General features: G+C 38.3%; 1 protein-coding gene across 4 annotated transcripts in view; it reads right to left on the bottom strand.

Moving 5' to 3' along the window:
• Positions 1–22,527, bottom strand: part of RBMS3 (RNA binding motif single stranded interacting protein 3) — a 705,955-nt gene that overhangs the window by 472,831 nt on the left and 210,597 nt on the right. For all 4 annotated transcript variants that reach the window (XM_038127643.1, XM_038127644.1, XM_038127646.1 and 1 more), the window contains one exon: positions 18,955–19,128. In XM_038127643.1, coding sequence (XP_037983571.1) covers positions 18,955–19,128 — 174 coding nt within the window. The remainder of the gene's footprint in view (positions 1–18,954; positions 19,129–22,527) is intronic.

Below are 22,527 nucleotides of genomic sequence, written 5' to 3'. Positions count from 1 at the left end.
AAAAAACCCCGTGTAACTTCTTTTAGTCATAGATCAAACTTGTGGAGGCTTCCACAGGTCTACAGAAAAAATATTTCACTGACCAGGTCAGATTTCATTTGATTTTGGACTTTGTACTTTGACTTTCAAAGTGAGAGATCAAAGATGTTGGGGAAAAAATATCCCATATGCCGCAGGGTGATCCACGTAGGGAGCCACCCTCATCTCTACCTCAGGCAATTGTCTCTGTGCACATGGATTTAATGCTGTCTTAGAACTGACAATGCTTTCAAAACATCAGGAAGGCCAATGGCAAGTATTACTGCATTACTGCAAGTATTCTGATCAGGGAGGCAAAATGCTACAGAAAAAAAATTGGGTGAGTAATATCTTGTGGTCCATTTAGCGAGGTGGTAGGTAAGAAGAAACATGACTGCCTATCCCAGTAATGCTCCATATTTAATTTCATTCCACCTTAGTTCTCCTAAACTGTAAAGGAAATGCTCCCCCATTGAAATACTGAGGTTAACTGTAAATATTTGTAGGATGCTACGGAATCCTTTTGTTAACTAATCTGAAAAATATAATCAACAAAAGTGCAGGGGAACATGACATTTCCTGGGTCTAAAGCCTGGGCTTCTTTCAGCAGCCTGTGTTGCCTCAAAGAGGACAAAAGCAATTTTCAAACAAAAGCAGTGGTGAACATGTATTTTTCAGCAACTATCAAAATAATTTCTAAAAACTACCAAAAAACCCCACCAACAAACCCCAAAAACTGAAAAAGTAAGCAAAAGAAAACAGCAAAGGTATTTTCTTGAGACAGAGCTAAGTGCTCAGAGAAGAGTTGAGGGATGAATTCCAGCTTTGCACAGCTCTGTAAGTGGGTGATTGTATTAAATATACTTTATTCCAGCATTTTTAAGCATTCTGAACACTTCTAACAAAGTAGTTGGAAATAAGAACTATCCACAATTGACAGAACAAATGTAAGCAACAGCAACCGTACAAGCAATTATGTAAAATGTGTCTAGGGAATTTCCCTCCATCAACTAAGAAAACAACACTGAAGAAAACCATATGGGGATGGAGTATAGCATGAAAATATTTTAACTGTTACATCAATAGGAAAGCGTGAGGATTTCTCTTAGATGCCATTTCTTAGAGACTGTGAATTTTTCTTCTTCACCAGTTGCAGGAATACTGTTAGTTTTACATTCATGGAATTCAAGAGCAGATACAGACCTGAAAGGTGAATTTTCTAACTATATTGAGAATTTTTCCAAACATTACTATTTGTCCAGTCTAGAATTGATGCAGCAGAGTGCTATCAAGGCAGCTTCTTAAAATGAATAGTGTGACTACCTCAATCCCCACCCATCCTGGACAGTTATTTTTACTATTCTACAGTACTGCAGGAAAATTATTGTCATGTTACAATTTTATATAGACTTTATTTAATAAAATACTACCAAGCTGAAGAGTTTTTTCCTCCAAACTTTTAGATTTAGATTGACCTATAATAAAAGTGAATCATTTGTAGGATTTCATTTAGTGAGATTGGAGTCCTTTTAGGATTTACCAAAATATTCAGTGATGTTAATGTCTACAGTAATTAATCTCAGGAAGGCTCTTTGTTGTTCTTGGGTTCATTTGCTTTTACTACTGCACATCACTCTCCCTTTCGATACACAAAATCCAATGCAAGCAAAGTGACTAGCCAAAAATAAGTTCATTTGCAGGGGTCCACTCCTATTTGCAGGTTCTGGTCTTTGGATTTTTCATGCTTTGCTGAGCACTTCATTTGGGTTGGCAGATTCGGTGAGTCATATGGTGACAATTCTCATTTTCTGCTGCATCTGAAATGTCCACTCATGGCATCACTGACAGCTAAAATTAGATATTTGGCAAAGCAGTCCTAGGAACTAAGGGCTTGATCAAGTTGCCTAATTATAGCTGCCTAGTGCCATTTGAGATGCCCTGGAGTACCCCCAGCAACCACAGAGACCTGGCAGGTATCACACAAAACCTACAGGAGACCTGTGGTCCTCCAGAGCGGGAGCTGTAGGCAAGGAAGGATAATCCCACATTTCAAAGGGCACAGGACCTTTTGTTTAGACTCATTTAGGAACTGAACACTATGTGCTTGCCACTGGGATATTGAAGAGATCAATTCTCCTGTCTTAGCTTGTTCTTGCATCACATTCCATGTCTTTGCAGGCGGGTGCATGAACTCTCACTGTTGCTCTGTGCCTGCTCTTTGGCACAGAGCACAAGGAATAAAAAATATGAAAATAGGTCAGAGCAAGCATTAATTTTGGTGGGGGGAAAGGGTTGGTAGAGAACCTCTTCCAGGGAATGGAAGGGAGGGCTTGCATATTTTCTCTATATTCATCTCATCACTGTTTACTCAGAGGGAAAAAAAAGAGATCTGCTTAAGGAATTGTTCACGTTAGTTCCTATTGTGTCATGGGCTTTCCTTGGAGGTGTCCAAAGCAGAATCCAGTCTTGCTTAATTTGTGAAATTTGACATGATTTCAGACTGAGGTTGATAAGGTTTGTGTTTAGGGAGTCCTGATGGCATCTCTAAAGATAGTAATTCTTCATCCACCTCTCTTTTCTGACAAGATTGTATAAAAGTAGAATAAAAAATTGCTTTATTCTTCTTTTTCACATTAAGCAGAAAATGGCTTTCTTAAGATTATGCATTTGCACTGGACTCGAGAAAACAGACCCCTGCAGAGCATGAAATGACACTGGGGAATATATTTTCCTTGACATACTGGGCATTTTTCATCTGAGGCAGCTCTCCACCATTCCCTCCCCTTTTTATTTTTAACATAGTTATGCAGTACCTCATATAGCAATCATTCTTATATTCTCCTTAAAAAGAAAATGAGCACCAACAGTACAGAGGGACAAATAACGCTTATCATAATAAAAACATTATGATCTCAAAGAAGTAAGCACTATTTGGAAAATGGTATGAAAAATACAATGTTCATGTAGTTTCCCAGTGGCCAAAATTTCAAATTTACTCATGAAGGTGTAAAATATTTCCTAGAGTCCTGCTGAAATTACATGAAATCTAATAGTTTGATGCCCAAGGCAGGGCTAATATACTTTCCTTACTTCAGCCTAACAATTCAACTGCCTGAATAAACAACACTCAACAACTACCACAGCTCAAGTATCTTCTGAATATTAGATCCCTTTCTCCAACAAAATAAATCTCATTGAGGCCAATATTGATTCTGACTGGCAGATATTTCTGTTCAGATCAGCAATTTGCTTTTTTTTTTTTTAATCTGAATCAATGTACATTGGTCTTACACTACTCTGACAGGGAAACTGCTTCTAAACCCCTCTGCTTTCTGCATTAACTCGATCTGTTCAGCCGCACAATGGATTGGTTAAGATGATTATTAGTGATATGGCCGAAGTTATTTTCTCACCATCATTATCAAATAGCGCATTCAGAGCATGAGCTAGAAATAGCACGCTTAAAGAGTGGCTAAATGGAACAAATGTTTAAAACTAGTGTGTAGTTAATGAACAAGGATATTCATTGATGTACTTCCCAGTCAGAAACGGAGATAAAAAAGCTTACTGTTGAGTAGAGATCACTTAAGATATTTCAGAACCCAATGTAGATTGGTGGTGGAATGCAAGCCATGCCAGGAGTTCCTGGCAGTTGGTGACTTCTGTCACCACCTGGTGAATTGTCACCACATGGCACAGCCTCACAGGCTTAAATGCCACCTTGCTCTTGCTTCCATAGAGAAGCTCAGAGGATTTGGAGTCTCCCTCACTGGAGATATTCAAGAACCACCCGGACACAATCCTGTGCCATGTGCTCTGGGATGGCCCCGCCTGATCAGGGAGGTTGGACCAGGGGACCCCACTGTGGTCCCTCCCAACCTGACCCATTCTGTGATTCTGTAAAGTCTGGGGAGCACTGTTACTAGGGCACAGGACGAATGGATACACCCAGAGGTGTTTTCTTAGAGTTGGTTTGGTCTCAGTGTCTAAAAGTCTTAGTGCCTAAATGTTTTGACCATTCTAATTCCTTTATAACTGTTAGACATGCTTTTATGAAAACAGGGTCCAAGAAAATATCTTCAGCTTGACTGAAAAGCACATCACAAATTTATGTCATCTTAATATTAAGCCAAGGAAACCTTGTATTTGTTTAAATATTAGAAAATTATAAAATATAGAAATATATTAATACACTATTTTATAAGTATCAAACATTTAGCAGACTCAAATAGTTTAAAGTAATTCTACATAGAAGGGATAAGAACTGGAAAATTTTAAAATATAGGTTAGCCTGTTGGACAATATTTTGAACAAATTTTAACAAATTACATTTGGATTAAGGAGATCATATATTAATTTATTTATGTCTTATGCTTCAGCTGGGGTCTTAAATCTGTCATAATGCTACAGAGAAGAAAAATATTTTAAGATGGATAGAGACGGGACAGTTTGGAGAGAAAATTAAAAGTTTATGAACTGATCTCATATTCCTATAAAAAAAAAATACACGCTTCTTATTAAAATCCAGTGTCACCTTGATGCAACTATCACTTAAGTAGCATCTGGCAGTGTCAGGTAGAGTTTCTTAAAGGCTCAGATCTTTTGGCTTCTAAAATAGTAACAAAAAACCCAAACCAATCTTTTTTTTTTCTGAATCACCATAGCAGGATTAAATAATCTGTACAGGGAAGCAGATTTTTCAAGAAATTTTTAATGTATGACACTAGAGAAATGATGTGGCATCTAAATCACTAATATAAATCTGATGAAAAGGCTGCTTTATTTGCTATGTGTGTTGTTTAAAAGGAAACACACAAAGAATTTGACAATCTGAATCTTCTGTTTATCCGAGAAACTGTACACCTATTCCTTATACTTGGAGAGAGATTTTCTGTCAGCATTCATGAATTTCTCTCTTGACCCTGAGCAGCAAGAGATATATTGCAAAGGCAAATGTTTAAAGTTTATATCAATATACACGTGGGACAAAGGTAATTTACTCAGTGAAGGAAGAACCCCCTGCTACATTTAATCATGCTCAAGTACATGGGAAAGTGCCCTTACAGCTGTTGTTTCTCTCTGCCTTTTTAACCCAACTGTTGAGAAGCCCTTTTCTTCTCATGAAACACCTTAAACCCAAAGCCTAATTAAACTAGTAAAACAGCACTAAACCTGGTGGGCAGACTTATCTCCAGTCACTACAGTTTGCAATTAGATTTTGGGTGAGGGTACAGGAAATCAATGTTATGTTCACCCCTTAATGAGAACATAAACACTTCCATATTAAAGGATTATTTTCTTAAAATTCCCACAGGTAAGCAGAGATTCTTGCACCTGTGAAAGAACAAAAACATAACAAAGAAAATAGTGGGAAGCAAAACAAAAAACTCTCTTTGCCTCATGTGGAAAAGGTATTTTCCTTTCTCCCATGATCTCAAGAAAAGCCAGATGAGAAAATAACAGTATGTATACATGTGGTCAAGCAACAAGGTCAGGGCAAAACTCAGAGCCATTTGCCTCTTTAGAACCACCCTGAACCAGGCTTGTTTCAGTGTACTGATGCAATAGATAATAAAGACACAAAGACAAAGAAGTCCATGTTGGCCTCAAACACCTTCTACTTTTGATCACCAGTGAATACGAACTGGAATGTCTTGGTGGAGGCCAGTGGGACTTCATCACCTCTGATCATGTGAGAGCTTGGCTGAGTGTATTCTCCAGACAGAAACTGCAAGTGTATATTTTGGGGCTTTTAGAGAGGGAAAAAGCAAAAGTGAGATATCTGTGGGAGACATTCTGCACAGCTGTAGAGACTGGAATCTGCATTAAAAATGTCCAATAGCAAGGAGTCTCACACTCAGCTGCAGATATGCTGATACCAGCACCATCACTGAACATCCCTGTAGTTAGAGACTTCATTGAAGAAACCTCCCTTCCCTCGTGAAATTTAGGAATTGTATAAAGCAAGAAAAAAGCTTCTCCTTACAGGATGTAATTTGCACAGAATGACTCTCAAGTTTCTCCTCCATTCCCCTGTTTGGACCAGCAACTAATACTTTGTGATCGCTAGCCTTGTTTACTTCTGCTTTTCAATTCCATTTCATTCACTGTCGTTTAAAACAGAATGAACTATTTTTATTTTGGATGCAGTAAAATTAGATGGTTTTATTCTTCCAGACATATGACTCCTAAAAATGTATAGGGTTGGTTTAAGAAGCATTCATTGAGTGGGAATGACATCCCTGTTGGGTCTTGGGTTTTCAGTGAGCAAGCGAGACAGGGTAATGGGTTTTTTTTGAACAAATTTAAATATGGAAAAGTCCTCAAGAATGTTACAGCTAACAATGTAAGTTCACTTCTGCTGAAAGAGGTTATATGTAGTTTTTTTCCCTCCTTTATATTTGACATGCTGTTTACAGACAGTTTAGCTGTTTTCCACAAAACATAATTTGATTGGCATTTTTCTTTCTGAGTGGGTTTATTCTTCCTTTTAGAGAGGAAAAAAAATCTTTACACTTCCCTCCTTCCCCCCTCCCCCCCTTCCATTATTTTGGTCTTAAATAAGGAAAAATATTTTCAACCATGCCAGTTACTCTATCTAGAGGGACCATGACCAACACAGATATCCCTTACGAGGTTAACAAGACTAGAAAAAGGTGTTTATTCACATGGAACGTCTTACAACAAAATATCAAAATTGGATGTAGTCATTCAAATAATTTAATTTGGTTTTAGTCAGTTAACAAGACTTCGATGCTGGTTGCCCTTTAAAAAGCAGTTATTCATGAAGCCATACAACTTAGCCATCACAAAAGCACTAACATGCTTAGCTTTCTTTTATTAATGTTACATGATTTTTTTTTTTGTTTTGTTTTCTGCTTCACTAACATTTCAAGAAAAACAAAGTGACTGCCATGTGGTAGAGTTAGTCTTGGAATGGCAGCACAGCCTTTTATTCCCAAATTCTGAGATTTTTTTTTAGATCTACACAGCAGGCTGTATTTTCTCTGAAGGGAATTATACCTCTTACCATAAGCAGATGCAGTTTCCACAGTCAGTTCACCTATTGGCAATAGGCTGTAAGAACAACAAGTTGAATGCTTGTCCTCCTTCTATTGCCCTTTTTACCTTGAATTAACTCCTCTGGTAAAAAAAAAAAAAAAAGGAGGGGGAAGATATAGAGGGGAATGTGGAGTGGGACAAAAAAAAGTCATGTATGGCAGAGAATCACAAGATTACTCCATTTTACGTTTCAGAAAGGTCAAGATGACCAAACTTCTGCTTCAAACACCCTCTATTGCAAAGCATCAGGTTTATGTCGCTGTTCCTGATGTACCTGAGCATGCAGGAGGAAGTGGGGAAACATGAACATTTAACTGCCAGAAGAGACTGGTATCTATTCCATAGCTTATTGTCTTGCATTCCAAGGGAAAAAAAAAGATTTGATGAATAAGTGCATCTGAGTTTTTTGACTATGAGGAGCAAAAAGGACTCTGTTCAAAATCACACAACAACATCCCTTTAGCATCACACCAGACATCACAGGTTTCTCTGGGAAGGTACAAGTGTCATAAACTTATCAGCAAGTAAAAATAGGGACTGAAATGAAAAAACTTTTCTATGTACAAGCATTAACCTGACTTATTTGACCCACAAATGGGAATTTTTTTTTTAATTTGAATTAAATAGCTTTAAAATAAATCGGTTCATTTTGTGTAATTCTCACGTAACAAGTATGATGGGACAAAGCTGCTCTGCAGTTTCATATGACCACAGCTAGAAACTGTTTGTTTACCCCATGCAGAATTTTGTTCTGTATGCTGATCTTTTCTAGTTATTAAGTTATTAATTATATAGTGAATATATTCACTGTGGGCTGAAACCCCTATGTAGCTTGAGTATCTTAACTCAGTGCTGGACAGGTTTGCTCTTTTAGGAAAGGGTGAGAACTTTCACTCTTCAGATATAGATTCTGAGCTACACTTCTGAAATCTTGGACCCCATTTTCATCACAATAAAAAAAAATAAATTATCTAAGTAATGATGGATCCACAATCACTGCTTTAAAATCTGCATCCCAATGAACTAGTTGGAGAATGCTCACACATCCTTTTCCTCACACAGCAGTGCCCAGAGATTTTTAAAAGACTGAAAAGGCAATCCCATCAAGCTTCAATATATAATTAATTCTTTTACTTTCCAACTCCCAAACAAAATATTAAGATAAACAGCTTGACTTGGTATCAGGCATTGTTCATCATATGCTCTCCTTTACAATGCTACAGCTTTCACAGTTCTGTTTGTCTTGCATAATGTACAGTATGTGGGGCAGTGAATTACATTCCTTTCTAAGAGACCATGCTGAATTACTATTTCTTTCCCAGGACTCAGAGGTGAATAATTGCACCTGTCCTCCTTAAGCAGACAAAAGACATTAAGTCGCAGCCAAATGGAAAGAAAGATTTAAAAAGAAAATCACTTTATAGTTTGGCAGGAAAACAACTCAATCCAACCTTTCACCCAGCTGTATACAACATGAGGATTTCTACAAGTGCAGCTTCTGGAGAAAATGAAGTCTTCAAAGAAAGACTGCCCTAATAACAAAGCAAAAAATCAAGGTGCTTTCTAGAAGTTTAAAAGATCCTACTTTTGAAATAAATCATTGACAATACAAAAAGAAAAAAAAAAAAAGAAAGAAAAAAGCTCAACAACACATCTAAATGTTTGTGGGCAAATGTTCTCATTTACAGGATACAAACAAAGAAAAAAAGTAGGATGGGGGAACAAACAAAACCACAGGGCTTTTCCAAGACCACACAGAGATGCAGTAGGAGAACTTAGCCCAGAGCAGAAGTGAAGATGCTGGAACTTCCTGACAACCTTGACACTGTGTCACAGGTTCGTGGTATCATTTAGGCTGGGAAAGACCTTTAAGACAGAGTCCAACTGTAAAGATTTTGTGACCATGCTGAACATAAAGGCTGAGTTTTGCTCTCCTTGACTGCAAGCAGCTGGCAGAGAGATCTGCAGCAGCTCTGGTTTCAGCAGAGCAAGCCATGCTGGCAGGCATCCAGGGACAGGTCACCAGGGCAGAAGGACAGAGCCTCGAGTATTTGCCTTTGGTGCCAGGAAATTCCTAGCACCTGACCATGCCAGAAGGCTAATGCTCAAAAAGATGAGAAAAAAGCATGAAAGGTGAAAATACTGAAGAGAATTTCTGCAAAGACCTTTGTAATATTTCCAGACCCTTACAATCTTTTTCCTCTTTCATGGAAGCTGACCCAATGAAGAGAGGTATTTGTACATAAATGGAAAAATATTCTGCTCCTTGTGAAACCTCAAGGTTGTCAGTCTCTTCGGCAAAAATCGAGGCACTCCATCTCACAGCTAAAAAGTAAAATGCCATGGAAAACTACATTAAAATATTAGCAGCCCCCAAATAAAATAAAAGCAGGAAAAAAAGGAAACAAAGGAGTGATTCCATGAGGGGAGATGGCCTTGCAGAAAGCAAGTCTCTTTCCCCAAAACCACAAATGCCTGTTTTTGCCATCCTTAATGAGAACCTGACACAGCTTAGAAGAGAGACTCTGGTGGAAAGCAGAGAACATAACTAACCATACCTGCCTTCACCTAGAACTTTTGGGCTTCACTAAAACACCTCCATCACCTTATAGTTACAGGTTTTAGAACAAAAGCAAACACTGCCTAGTTATATACTTGGAAAAAATACAGAAAAAAAGCCAGGTTTGACAGATAAGGTACCAACTTGGAATGAATGGAAATCAACACTTACTGCCATTCTTTTCCTCAAACAGCTTAGGGTAGGATCTCTTTCAGTGCCAGTGCTTCCCTTCCTATTTTCTATCCCATCTAGTTACATGCCTTGTGATAGGAACTTTCTTTTACAGTATTTTTGATACAAATCTGAGGTCAATAGAGTCCTTATCAAGGAAAAAGTCAACACAGCACTGTGATGAGTTGTTCCCTGGATTTCAGAAATAAATGAAGCCTGTTATTTTGTGCATCTCTGTTTTTCCTCTCAAAAACTCCAGCTTCCGCCTTCTAGAGTGATGCAGAAATACCTTCTACACAACACCTTCAGTCTCCTCAACATGAAGTTCTCCCACAGAAAACTTAAAACTGGACAAAAGTAGAGAAATTAATGAAAAACTTGCCCAAGACTGACACACAGATCACAATGTCTCTCAGGTGTTTCTTTCAGAGGAAACCCAGCTAATAAAAGAGCAAACATTTCAACAAAGGTGACAAAGATTAAAAAGGTGACAGAGATGAAGATTTAGATTGCTTAAAAAATTAGGCACGTAAGGAACTCTAGGATTTTGATTTTTTTAGATCATGTGCTCTCAACAGTGTTTAAATCACTGGTGGAACACATGTCAGAAATCAGCAAGGGACAAATGATCTTTGGTCAGCATTTGGGTTTACAGTAAAGCAACATTTGAAATTTATCAAGGGTAAAAAAACTGAAATGTCATCAAAAGAACATTTCAATTTTGACAAATCAATATTTCCCACAGACATTCATTTCTTCCATCTCCCTTTGTAAACAGAACTCGCTGTCAACAGTGCTGCTGAATAGCATCCCCGGTGTAAATAAATCCTCAAGGCAAGGTCTAAGGGCAAAAGGAAAGTTTCATCTCTTATGCCTTCCCTGAATTGGGTGGGTTTATATTAAATCAATAACCCCAATTAAAATTAAGAGAGAAGAGTCCATTGGCAAAATGATTTGAAGTAGTATTTGCTCAGACTGGTCCAAAACTCTTCACCCTTGGAGGCTGCAATACAAGGAAGTTGCCTGAGCGTGTTAATTATTTAAAATGAAAGCAACACAGTTGTTGGCCTTTTGCGATAATCAATCTTTCAAAAAGTGTCAGGTGTCTCCAAAACATGTGACAGGTTGGCAGTTTGTAGCATCTACTGTCAAGCCCTAATACCAGGATTTTCTCTGGAGCCTGAAGGAACTCATCACCTTAACTAACAAATCCTAAAGACAACCTGTCTGGCTTACTGAAAATGAGATGGAGAAGCTAAATTAGAACCATACATCTCCTATTTGCTAAATTAAAGCAGAAAACCAAAACAAACACTGGAGGCGTGTATATACATATATAGACACACATTCATGAATACAGACAGAAATGCATATAGAGATATGTATAGGTAGATATATAGCTGTAGCTGTAAATTACAGACATTTACTAAGATCTGTATTTACTGCCTCCTACAAGCCCATTTTATAGTCTAAATTTAGGGAATTTTCTTCTCTTAAAAAAAAAGAAAAGAAGAAAGGAATAAAAAAAAACAGCATCTGGTTTGGGTTTTTTAAGTCTACGAAAAATGCCATCTTTTTGTCTCCTCCTCCACTTGAGTATGCAAGAATAAAAAATGTAGAATCAGCAAGAAAATTCTTGCTTCCCATAGAGTCTGTTTATAAACAAAAAGTTCCCATCCCCAAAATGGTTGACTTTACTAGCATTTGGAGGTGATGAGAAACTTTCCAGGAGTAGTTATGTTACCAATAAGTGCTGTGGGTATATCTGTGTAAGTACTTTCGGTAATTTCAAAGATCTCAATTCAATTTCAAAGATCTCAATAATCTCATGGGATTATACTTCCCATGAAGAAATCTTTCTTCTTGAGAATAAGGGCACTGGTTATTTACAGGGGATTTTTTCCCAATCCTGCTAGCATTAATTGTTGAAAAAAAAAATAGTCCTGTGGTTTTTCCAGAAAATTTGACTTTTTCTGTTAAATAACACCCAGGAAACAAATTAATAAAAGGCACCAACAAACATCAATCTACAAAATTCCTAATCTGTCACGATTAACAGAAACAATGACAAAACATAAAATGTGTGATGTGTAAATGAGTAGAGGATGCCAGAAAAAATAACATTAAAACAACACTTACAAATAAAAAACCCAAATTCTGAAACCAAACATTTTTAAACTCACTTACGTGGAACTTCTCCACTTCCCCAGACTTTCTGAAAAATATTTGTTGCGAGTCAATTGAAGGGTTTTGTCTTACCAGTGCTTTCCCTCCCCTCTGAGAGGCACTGCCCTTTTGGAGCAGGGCATTCCACTTCAAATTGTAATTGCCATCCATCAAAAGTACTCCAGAACAGAAAAACTCACTTGGCTCACTTGGTCAACCTGAGCCACCCGTGGGCAATGGCCTTTCACATACTCCACAGACCTGGCAGGCAGCATCTGCAGCACTGTCCCTTTGCAGGAGCCAAGCAGAGCCACAGGCAGCATTTAACACAATTATTACAGTATCCTGTACACATTTTTGAATAAAACTGCTCTTTGGGGTAAAATACAGTTAACTACTTTGGCTAGAGTTCTGTATTGCTGGTGACTTTTCCCTACAACCCTTCACTAAAGTTCTATTTCAAAGCTTAATACACAAAACAAATATGCTGGATAACTCAAAGGCGGAATGTAAAACCCATTGGTGGATTTTGTGAATTTTTTTTTTTTTTTTTAAGGCCTGGCCGAGTTTTAATGGGCTGTCACACACGAATTATTATGAAAGCACTACAATGAACTGAGCTGATAAGCTGATCTGATCAGAATTAACTGCATGTGATTGCTGCTTTGAAAAGCTGGCCTAAAGAGGCAGCATTGAAAGCAATCTCACAAGTCACTGGTACCGCTTGCCTCAGCTATAAGTAAGCACAGATGGTGAGAAAAGTTAATTAAGAGACATATTTGTTTGGAGGGTTTGAAATTTCCACCCTCTCTTCTCCAAAGAAGCCAAGCCACAGTGAAAATGTGTTTTACGTTAGCAGCCTAATAAGTTCATCTTTTTGAGGCTCTGTTCCTGTAGATGGAGGTAATAGATAAACAGAATAAATAATTTATGTCAGCAGTTAGCGTATGGATTTGCAGCTGATCACTAAGCTACTCATTGCACCTGATAGCTCCAACATCTCGTCAATTAAAAATATTCCTTTCTCCACAAACCTTCATTACTTTTCTCCTAACTGGCACAGCTTCTCTCTTACAGCACAACTGATACCAAGCAATGGAGATGTCATCCTTTTGATTCCCACTTTAATGACTGCCTCTTCATTTTATACTCTCACTTGTTCTTGCAGGATTTCATGAGGAACATGTCAGCAAGCACATAAAATAGCTTCTGGTGATCCACTTCTCTTTTACTTCTGTGGTTGGGAATTCTCTTTCCTACTTCTTTCCAGACAGGGCTTGATCTTTCCCCGGATTAATTAATGGGAAAAAGCTGGGGCTGTCACCAACTTTAGAAGATCATAACACATCCTTTACACTTCATATACAGTAAAACTGTGACCAAAGTGACATCTGGCAGATATTTTGCTCAATGGTCCTTCAACAGTGTATAATTTCTTGGACCCATTTCCACTTTTTTTCGTCTGTGGCCATTATAACGACAAGGGCCAACAGCACCAAAGAAATACTGGCTAGAGAATGGTAGGGAGCAATCTCACATGAAAGGCCTATGAAGGTAAGAAAGGGTTAACACCAATGTCAGAGAAAGCCAAGACTTCAGAACTGCAAGTGTAATTGAGAGGTTCTTAGAGAGACACTTCCAATTCATGCCTACTGTACTATTTATTTCCTTTCCCATCACTGCTGATTATAAGGATGTGCATGTGTAAAAAGAAGTTTCTTCCTCTCTAATCAGACCAGCTCTACTCCACGAATCCACAATCCACTGTTCGTGACATTACAAAATGAATCAGGCAGGAGGCTCAAGTCAGATCAGAAAGTGACAGCTTTTGTTTAAACAGATATCTCGGAAATTAGTGATGACAGGATTATACTGCATAAGCATTTCACTCTTTGCACTTTCTCTCTAAGGAGAGGTGCAACAGAATTATTCACTGGAAAGATCTTAGTATTAAAAAAACCACAAACCAAACGATTGCTGATCTCTTCTACTTATATTTCTAGAGAAATAAAGGTCTGTTTGGAATACAATACCCCTGCTATGTATTGCATGCTTCCTGAATTTAAAGAAAGATGCTCCTTAAAACATTATAATGTATGGTCATATCATATTTAGTATGATGTATGAATTTGGTATGCATCAGTAAATTGCTTCTGTCAGTCTTATTTTGGTGTTATAGAACCAACTTCGAGTAGAATATTTCACTTACAAAAAAGGTGTTCCCTAATTAGGTTTACCTTTCAGAGAACAGGATCATATCAGAAAACTAGAGACTGACAACCAACTCCAGGCCTGCACCGAGAACCTTCCTACATCATTCTGGAAAGATTTTAGCCAAAAAGCTTTATCTGTGTTTTATATGTATATACACTTAAAACTAATAACTTAGCCATTATATATATGTATACATACAAATTGATAATTGTATCTCACATCCCCAGGTGGTTCCTAAACATTGTATTATCTAATCCCATAAAAATGGCAGGTTTTCTAATTTTATAAATGTATACAAAATAAGTTGTTTAAACAGTCAATCACTGAGAGCTCACTACAGATGCTAATCCAATTTGTGTGGTAATGATCAGAACAGTCAGTTTACATAAAGCATTACAGCTGTGCAATGCTGCAGTCCGGCAGTTCTGTCATCAGCAATGAGGCTCACCTACCTGGAACTGGAAATTTTTCCGATGGGCTCTGCATAGTCATGCTGACAGTGAGTAAGCCCTTCCATTAGACTTGTCCACAGTGACAGCCTTGCTCCCTTTCTGCTTTTCTATCCAAGAATTGTCAGCGGAAATGTGTAAAAGGAGCTACAGCTCCTTCTACTGGGTCTTAAGGTTTCTAAGATTAAAGATTTGAGATCCTACTAGGGCTTGCAGAATTGAGTGGAAGAATGCCAGTAGTGTCTTACAGCACTCTGCATCACATTTCTTTTTAATTCTGCTTTTCACATTCTAACTAACAGCATAATTTCAGAAGCAATCACGCATTTAAAGAAGCCGTAGAAAGAAGTCTGGGGACAGACTGTTGGAATGGGGACTGCTAAGCAAACTGATTGTCTGATCCATATATGACATCTCAGATGTAACAGCTTGTAAACATTATGTGTAGAGCTCCAAATAATAACTCTACAGATTTAACCAATCATGCTTTGAAGGCTGTCACTGATCTAGTGGAGCATGACCAAATCCTGTTAGAGTGCAGAATAGATTCTAGCTGAAAGTCTTACATACGCCGGGTTGGTATCTAGATAAGGATTTCAAAGACATTGTGCATGCTACAGAGATGTATGCACATGGAGAAATTAACACACACGGCTAAATTCACCATCCCATGGGCATAAAACAAAGGTTTCAAAGGGTAACACACTCTATCACAGTTCATCAGGGAGTATCACATGGCCAAATTCCTTCATAAGTAAGGACTGACTTTTACAAAGGTAAGCATGGCAGGTATCTGAGACTGCTATATGAAAATCCAAGGAAGGCATAAAAGACTCCCTTACAATTTCAGCTGGAATACTCCAAAACTGATGAGATCTGTGTTTGTTTTCTCACTTCACAGATTAATTCCTTTAAAACAACAGTACAGTCTAAGCAGTTCATTTGTTAGAGTTAATTCAATGAACAAGATTTCTGAAGATCTGTGAAATTCTATCATCATTCCAGCAAAATGTAGAGAAAGGGAAATGAAGTGAGTCTTTGAGACTTTTGAAAAAGCATGGGTAGGAAGCCTGTGTAGATGTGAAAGTGCTCAAAGGACACTATCACTCAAAAGTTCCTATCTTGCCCAGCAGGGATAATCACAATTACTTTGTCTGTTTTTTTATCTTCCTGTGTGAAGAAAGTTCAAGAGAAAAGCATGACTAGGTGTCTTCTCCTATTCTGAGCAATACATGCTGTATTTTTCTGGCTGTAAGCCTCTGAGTGTGAATGCCAGAATTTCAAGCCCCTATTACCAAAAATAATTTACTATGTAAGGACCATCTACCACATTATCATTTATATTAGTATACACAGATCCTGCAGGGTATCCTGCTTCCCAGTATAGCTAGAAATTAGCACCTTCTTGTTTGTTCAAAAACTGCATTGCACTGTTGACTGTGTTGGTATGCAGTCTGTTTTTCTCTTAGATAATTCAAGAGCTGAAAAATTACCCTGTTTAAACAAACTTCCTGTTCTTTTCTTTCCTATGGTGGAAGGACTGTTTTTAATCAATGGTTGCAGCACTGTGGAAGAGAGATGCCAAGGGTGCTCTCTGATAAAACAAAATAAAAACCCCACCTTTGGCTCTGACATACTCAGGACCAGCCAGAGTCATAAGGGTCTCTTAACACTGCACTGTGTAAGATATTTTTTCTTTCATTTAGATTAAAAAAAAAATAAATTAGAGAATTGATTTTTTTTTTAGTTACATTTGGCCCAATTAAAATTAATCTTTTTTTGTCTCCTTCAGCTTTTCTCCAAACAGTAGAGAAATCCAGAGCTTTTCTCTTGGCGCTGTCTGCAGGGACTAATATCTTTAAGTACTCCAAGGGTAGATCCAACTCCCTGACATTTGTCTGCCTTGAACTTGCACAGTGCTTGTAAGTTTGTTAGCCTCCAAAGTGTCAAGGAACTGCAATGATCTTTAGACATATTCCATGTGGAAGGCTTTGCAGAAACAGCTTCATACAGCTCTACAATCTACAACTTGTTCTGGTGAACCTGTGTCAGATGAGGGCAAATAAAATCCTCTGAAGTAAAGTAGATATCCAGTTGAGCACGTAATACTGGGAAGATTCACAAATAAAGGAGCTCACTCATATCCAGCTTTTATTATTGTCATTTACCATAAAAGGGTTGGTTTGAGCCCAGATTAAACAAATCCAAGTTAGAAACAGGAACCAGACAAAGTCCAACTTTGTCATATACAATGAAACAGATATACAACCAAATATTAAGGTTTTTTTTTTTCCCTTGGAAACTTGAAATTCATTTGATGCTGCAGAAGGGAAGAGCTGAATATCCTGGAGTGCCTTGCCCAGGCCTTGCTTATGGACTCTCCCTCAGAGAATACAGAAGTAGGGAAGGTACGGAAAAAGCGTGTGATCACAAGTGGTTGGCGCTGCAATGGCAGCTAACCTGTTACAGCTTCTTACCACCAGCTTAAGAAATCTGTCCAGTCTCTCCTGAGTAGCGCTGCAACAGCTCCTCAGATGAGCCAGAACCGAGAAATGTGCCAAGTTTTGCAAATGTTTGAACCCAGGGATACTGAGGGCAGGGCTAATCAACCAATCTGCTCAAAGGTTTATGCAATTCTGCACATTCTAAAATCCCTGCTTTCCAGCAATCAGATAAATCAACTTCCAGACTGATGTATCGTTTCCAGTGACTACATATTAAGATGCTCAATGGAAACAAATATCATACAGATTGTATATGTATAACCTACAGATATTGTACTACAATTCTAGTGGAGCTACCCTCAACTTTGGTCTAAACAAAGGAAAGAGGAACTGTGGAAGTAGCTTGAAAAGACTGAAATTTCAATTCAAATTTTAAGCTCTCTTCCAGGAAGTACAGGATTCTTCTTGTATGCTCTTTTACTAAGCAGAGTCAAAGCTTGAGTCATAGAGGGGATAGTGTTTATTCTAACTGATCAAAGCTAAGGAGCAGTTAATGATTTGAATACCCACAGTTTAAGATAAATTAAGCTGTCATGGGATTCTCTTTGAGCCATCACTCTAAACAAGGGAAATATCTGTGCCCTTGTGATGTCAAATACTTTTTATTTCTTCACAACAGTTTTTATCATTTTCAGTGACACCATAATGGAAGTGAGCAAACAGAAGAATCCATAGAGATGTTTAATTTATTCTGAGAACTCATCATCCCAGAAAAAAAGTAAGATTTTGCAAATTTATTCTTCTCCTTTATTTTAATTACCCTGTTAATGTTTGAGACAATTCCTAAACCAAACTTCTGGCCAGAAGTCTGCTGGCAGGTAAGATAGCAAATCTAAATCAATTCACAAAGATCTTGCAATAAGACTGCATAGCACAATTTCCATTCTGTACCAAAAGCTGCACTTTCCCATTTCCCTACTGGAATTCACTATAGGATGGCAAAACTTCATTACATACACACAGCAGGAGGTTAAGATGCTATGTCTTTCAAGAAGTTCTATAACCAAATGTCCAAAGCTAAGTTCAAATCCAAACATTAAAACAACAGAGTGTGGAGTGGGGAAGAAAGGAAGATTGCTTACACTAATGAGATTTTCCCCCATTAACTCTCTTGGGGTCTTTCAAAACCAGAAACTACATGAATGAAAGGGCTCTGCTATAAGCAGTCAACAATACCAATATGAGAAAAGTCACTGTCAGCCTATAGTTGTGACCCTTTCATGACTGTCAAATTAAAACACACAACAACACTGAGCCACCCTTCTCCATTCCTTTTGGCCACCAGTTCATGCAATTATAGAAGACCAGTAGTCTTTGCTTAGCAACAAGATTGCATGTTCACCACTGATCACATTAATGATAAAGTAGTGAGTCAAAACAAACCTAATGATGAGAAGAGTCCTTCTCTGACTAATCCAGACAATTTAAAATGTCTGAAATAGAAAGAATAATTCATTCATCTTACAGGCTCACCAGAAACAGAAATGAGGCCATCTGTAATACTGCTTTTCAGACTATGTTTCTGACACCAAAACCCAGGCATAAACAATAATTTCATGCAAGGAGAAAGAATTCTAAATGTACAAAAAATATATATTTGTACTGAGGCATAAAACTTTCACATTTGCTTATGTCTAAGACTCATTCTAACATTTTTTTTACAGTTGGGGTTAGTATTAGCGGGCTGTTCTGTCTGGCATTGGACATAAAGACTGCTGGAGAAGGGTCCTGAACCACCAGCCCCACCTCCACCTCCCAGGGAATCACAGAGCTCATTCAGGTAACTGCAGAAAAGGTTTTCATTACTTACAGCAGGATGTCCAGCACAGTAGGTGTAGCTAGCATGAGACTGGTAGTGCAAGCTTGCTCTTGGAAAGGTGTATGTATTCCAAGCAGGTTGGCTGCTATTCCACTGGGAGCTAAAGCCAGGGCTCATGGTCACTCTTGATTTACTGTTTTGGTACGTTCTCACTGTGGAGCTGGACTATCAAAAAAGAAAGAAATGCAACGTAAAAATAGCTTTTAGGGAAGAATACAAATAACGCAGCTATAAATCATCGTTGTGCATACATATAATTCCACACGGTCTGGAACTAACTTGAATGTTTCCTGTAAGGAGCTGGGAAAAGCAAAAAATGGATTCCATCAAAGATATCAGTGAAAGAGCTACGTCACTGTAATGCCCAAAAGGAGGCCTGATGACTGTTGAACTTCAGGCTGGGATATAAATCAAATGGACAATCGATACGTGATAGAAGTAAGGGGATGTTCTGAAAATGTGTAGAAGGTACAATTCCAAGATTAATTGTAGAAACTTCCATATATTTTTATTATATTGACATTTATTGAACAACTGATCACTTATGGCCATTTTACAGTAAATGGCACTGGGGCCAACATTTAGATCTATTTCTTGAAGACTTGAAATCCCATCTAGTGGCTAGCTAAGGTTGAGCCATCACAAAGCTACACATCAAATATGCAACCTTCAAAGCGCACTATAAAATTTAATGATGTTCTAATTACTTAGGAAAAAAAATCTTAAATCTTGATTTTTTTTCTTTTTTAATTCAATGATTTCATCTGGACTACAGATATGTGAGTCACACGCATTCTTTCTGTCCTTCTCTCATTTTACTTTAATTGTTGCTTTCTGTTTCTATGTTTTATGCAAAATATTCCTAATAAACATCTGCACTGTTAAGGGTGGTTTATTAGGGCAGCAAAAAAGAATCAATTTTCAAAAGAGTAGAAGATGCATACGAGTGGATGCATTTTTAGCAGGTATTTAGGTTGGTCTTCAAAGACATGCAAATGTACTTTTTATTCCATATTCTGCTCTTCATTTGGATTTTGCTTGCCTTCTTTTTATTGGCAAAGGTGTTCTAAATTTCCCATGCAAATTTACCCCAGCTAATAGTAGTTATTATAAAACTAAACCTATTCTTTTTAGAGCACTAAATTTACGGTGACCTTGTTTATACAGTGAAAACTCGACAAATTCGAGCACAAATAATATTTCTTAGAAATGCTTATAAACATCCCTGTTAGCAAATTGATGCTATCAATTTCAAAAGCTATACTCAAGAATGACACTTCATTTATTTTTACCCTCCTTTCAAAGACAACTTTTATACATCATATGTGTAGCATTAACCAAATATCAATATGGGCCACCATCAAACGAGGTGTTTCACATGATCCAAGACCATTCTTACCCTGAAGTGCTTACAAGATAAATGAGAAGGTCAGGGAAAGGATGAAAAAGCAGAGTCTGATGTAGAGGCATGAAAAACAGCTTCATAAACATGACTTTCAGTTTGATTTCAATGCTTCAGCTCAGTTTCATTGGGAGAGAATTAGAGAAATGGAAGTAAAAGAGGACAGAGAGAAGACATACAAAAAGGTTTCAAGGACACATTCTAGCTGCAAAAATATATACGCTGTAGTCTTTCCAATTTTTAATACTGTATTTAGACCAGCTGCTTGCAGAAACTACAGGCCATGCTGGCATGGGCTGAACATGCCCTCTTCATTTAATTTAATTTTCAAAAGTTTAAGTACACAAAGTTTGCCTCAGTTATCAATTGCTGTATAAACTTTAAGTTCAAGAAAAGGCCAAACGACTTCCTGCATGTGTTTATTTCCTGTGCCGCCGATTAGGAAGCCTGAAAAGAGCAGTTTCCGCTCACCAGCTCTCAATATCTCGACAGATTCGCCTCCCGCCCCCACTCCTAAGAGAACGATTCCTGCGGTGTGATTTCTAAAGATTTAACTTACGACTAGCTGAACACAAAGCGTATGAATGAACACTAAAACCCACACTAAACTCTCATTAGTCACTGTGTGTGACAAGTGGTTACTTTGTTCTTACAAAAGGCTTTAGGAGAAAAAAATATCTGCCCCTACAGTTAAAGGGGCTTATTTGAAATAAATCTTTTTGTATGAATTTAAATCATGACAAATCAAAGGAAAGAGGCTATAGCTACAGCTAGGCAAAAAAAAAAAAAAAAAAAAAAAAAAAATCCAACCAAAACCCAAAAAAAATAAAAAAAAAACCAAAACAACTGAGGAGTTTTAATGCGGGGTTTTTCTTTTTTTTTCTTTCCCCTTTTACCCTCTTTCCCCGAAGAGCAGAAACTCCATTTTCTTTCCTTTGACATATTACTTATCTTTCAGATCACTCCTCAAAGACAAGTCTTTCTTTCTGGGCCCTGGTAGACTTGCTTCTACATAAGAGATGAAGGCTAGGTTTTGTTTTGGCCAGATCAAGCAGGTTTTTAGTCCTAATGTACTTTTCTGTGTACATTTCTCCCCTTCATAAGTGTCAGATATTCAAGTGTGGCTGCTTATTAACTCCTCTTAAGAAGTCGATCCGCCATTGAATATTCTGTGAACACTGAGCTATTCTATCCTAATAATAACTTTGCTCCTTCCTATTATTTCTGATGGGTTTTCATTGTATGGACCGGTGGAAGGTATCCGTGGCTGATGGGATGTAAAGGTGCATTGCCAGTTGTGATAATTGTTAACTGATTATTTTCACAACAGCAGTGAACTCCACTACAGTAAGGAGGGATCTGCTACTGGCACTACTCTGATGTGCACAATCCCCGTTCACTTCTGAGAGAAAAGGAGCAAAAATGAGCCTGTTCTTCACACAGCCTGCCTGAGTTGCTGGACAGCCTTCTGCCTGCTGCCTGGCTTTTGTTTGTGTGCCACACAAAATGCCCTCCCCATTCTGTCCCCGTGCTGGAGACACGGTTCAGCCCCAGTGCTAAATCCAGGCACAGAGCTGAGCCCCTCTACCCCATTTCTATTCCTCCACCCAGCTCCTACCACACACGGGGTGCATGTGGAACAGTAAGGCTTTCAGAGCACCAAGGATGCAGAGGGTGTCCTTCCCATGCAGATCTCTCAGGATGCAGAGGCACAAAATGAGAACCCACAGACCCCTCAGGGTGGCCGGGAGCTATGGGTGAAAGGTCCCTGAGAGGAGATCCCTCTGCTCTGAATAGCTCTGGTCAGGGACCACCATGTCTGAATCCATAAAAGCTGCTCTCTTGCTGCTGGATCCCCTCCAGAAAAAACCCAAAACATAGCAAAAAAAAAGCCAAAGTCAGTGGAGACAGGATAATTGGCTTTGAAATCTTGACGAAATACAGCTTGTCTGCCAGAATATAGGGATCTCTGCACCACCAGCCACAAAGTCCCAGGACAGCCCGGTCCCGCAGGTGGTCAGGGAGCAAGGATGTGAGACCAGGGACTCCAAAAGTTGATGTTTGATTTTTCTCTGCTCAACAAAATGCTGCATACCTCTGCAGCCTTCTCAGCATAGTGAAGAGGCAGCTGTGGGAAAGACACTGGACCAACTGGGAGAGCT

This window comes from Motacilla alba, chromosome 2, assembly GCF_015832195.1.
Source record: "Motacilla alba alba isolate MOTALB_02 chromosome 2, Motacilla_alba_V1.0_pri, whole genome shotgun sequence".
Classification (NCBI taxonomy): domain Eukaryota; kingdom Metazoa; phylum Chordata; class Aves; order Passeriformes; family Motacillidae; genus Motacilla; species Motacilla alba.
This window is presented reverse-complemented; position numbering and strand designations above follow the sequence as displayed.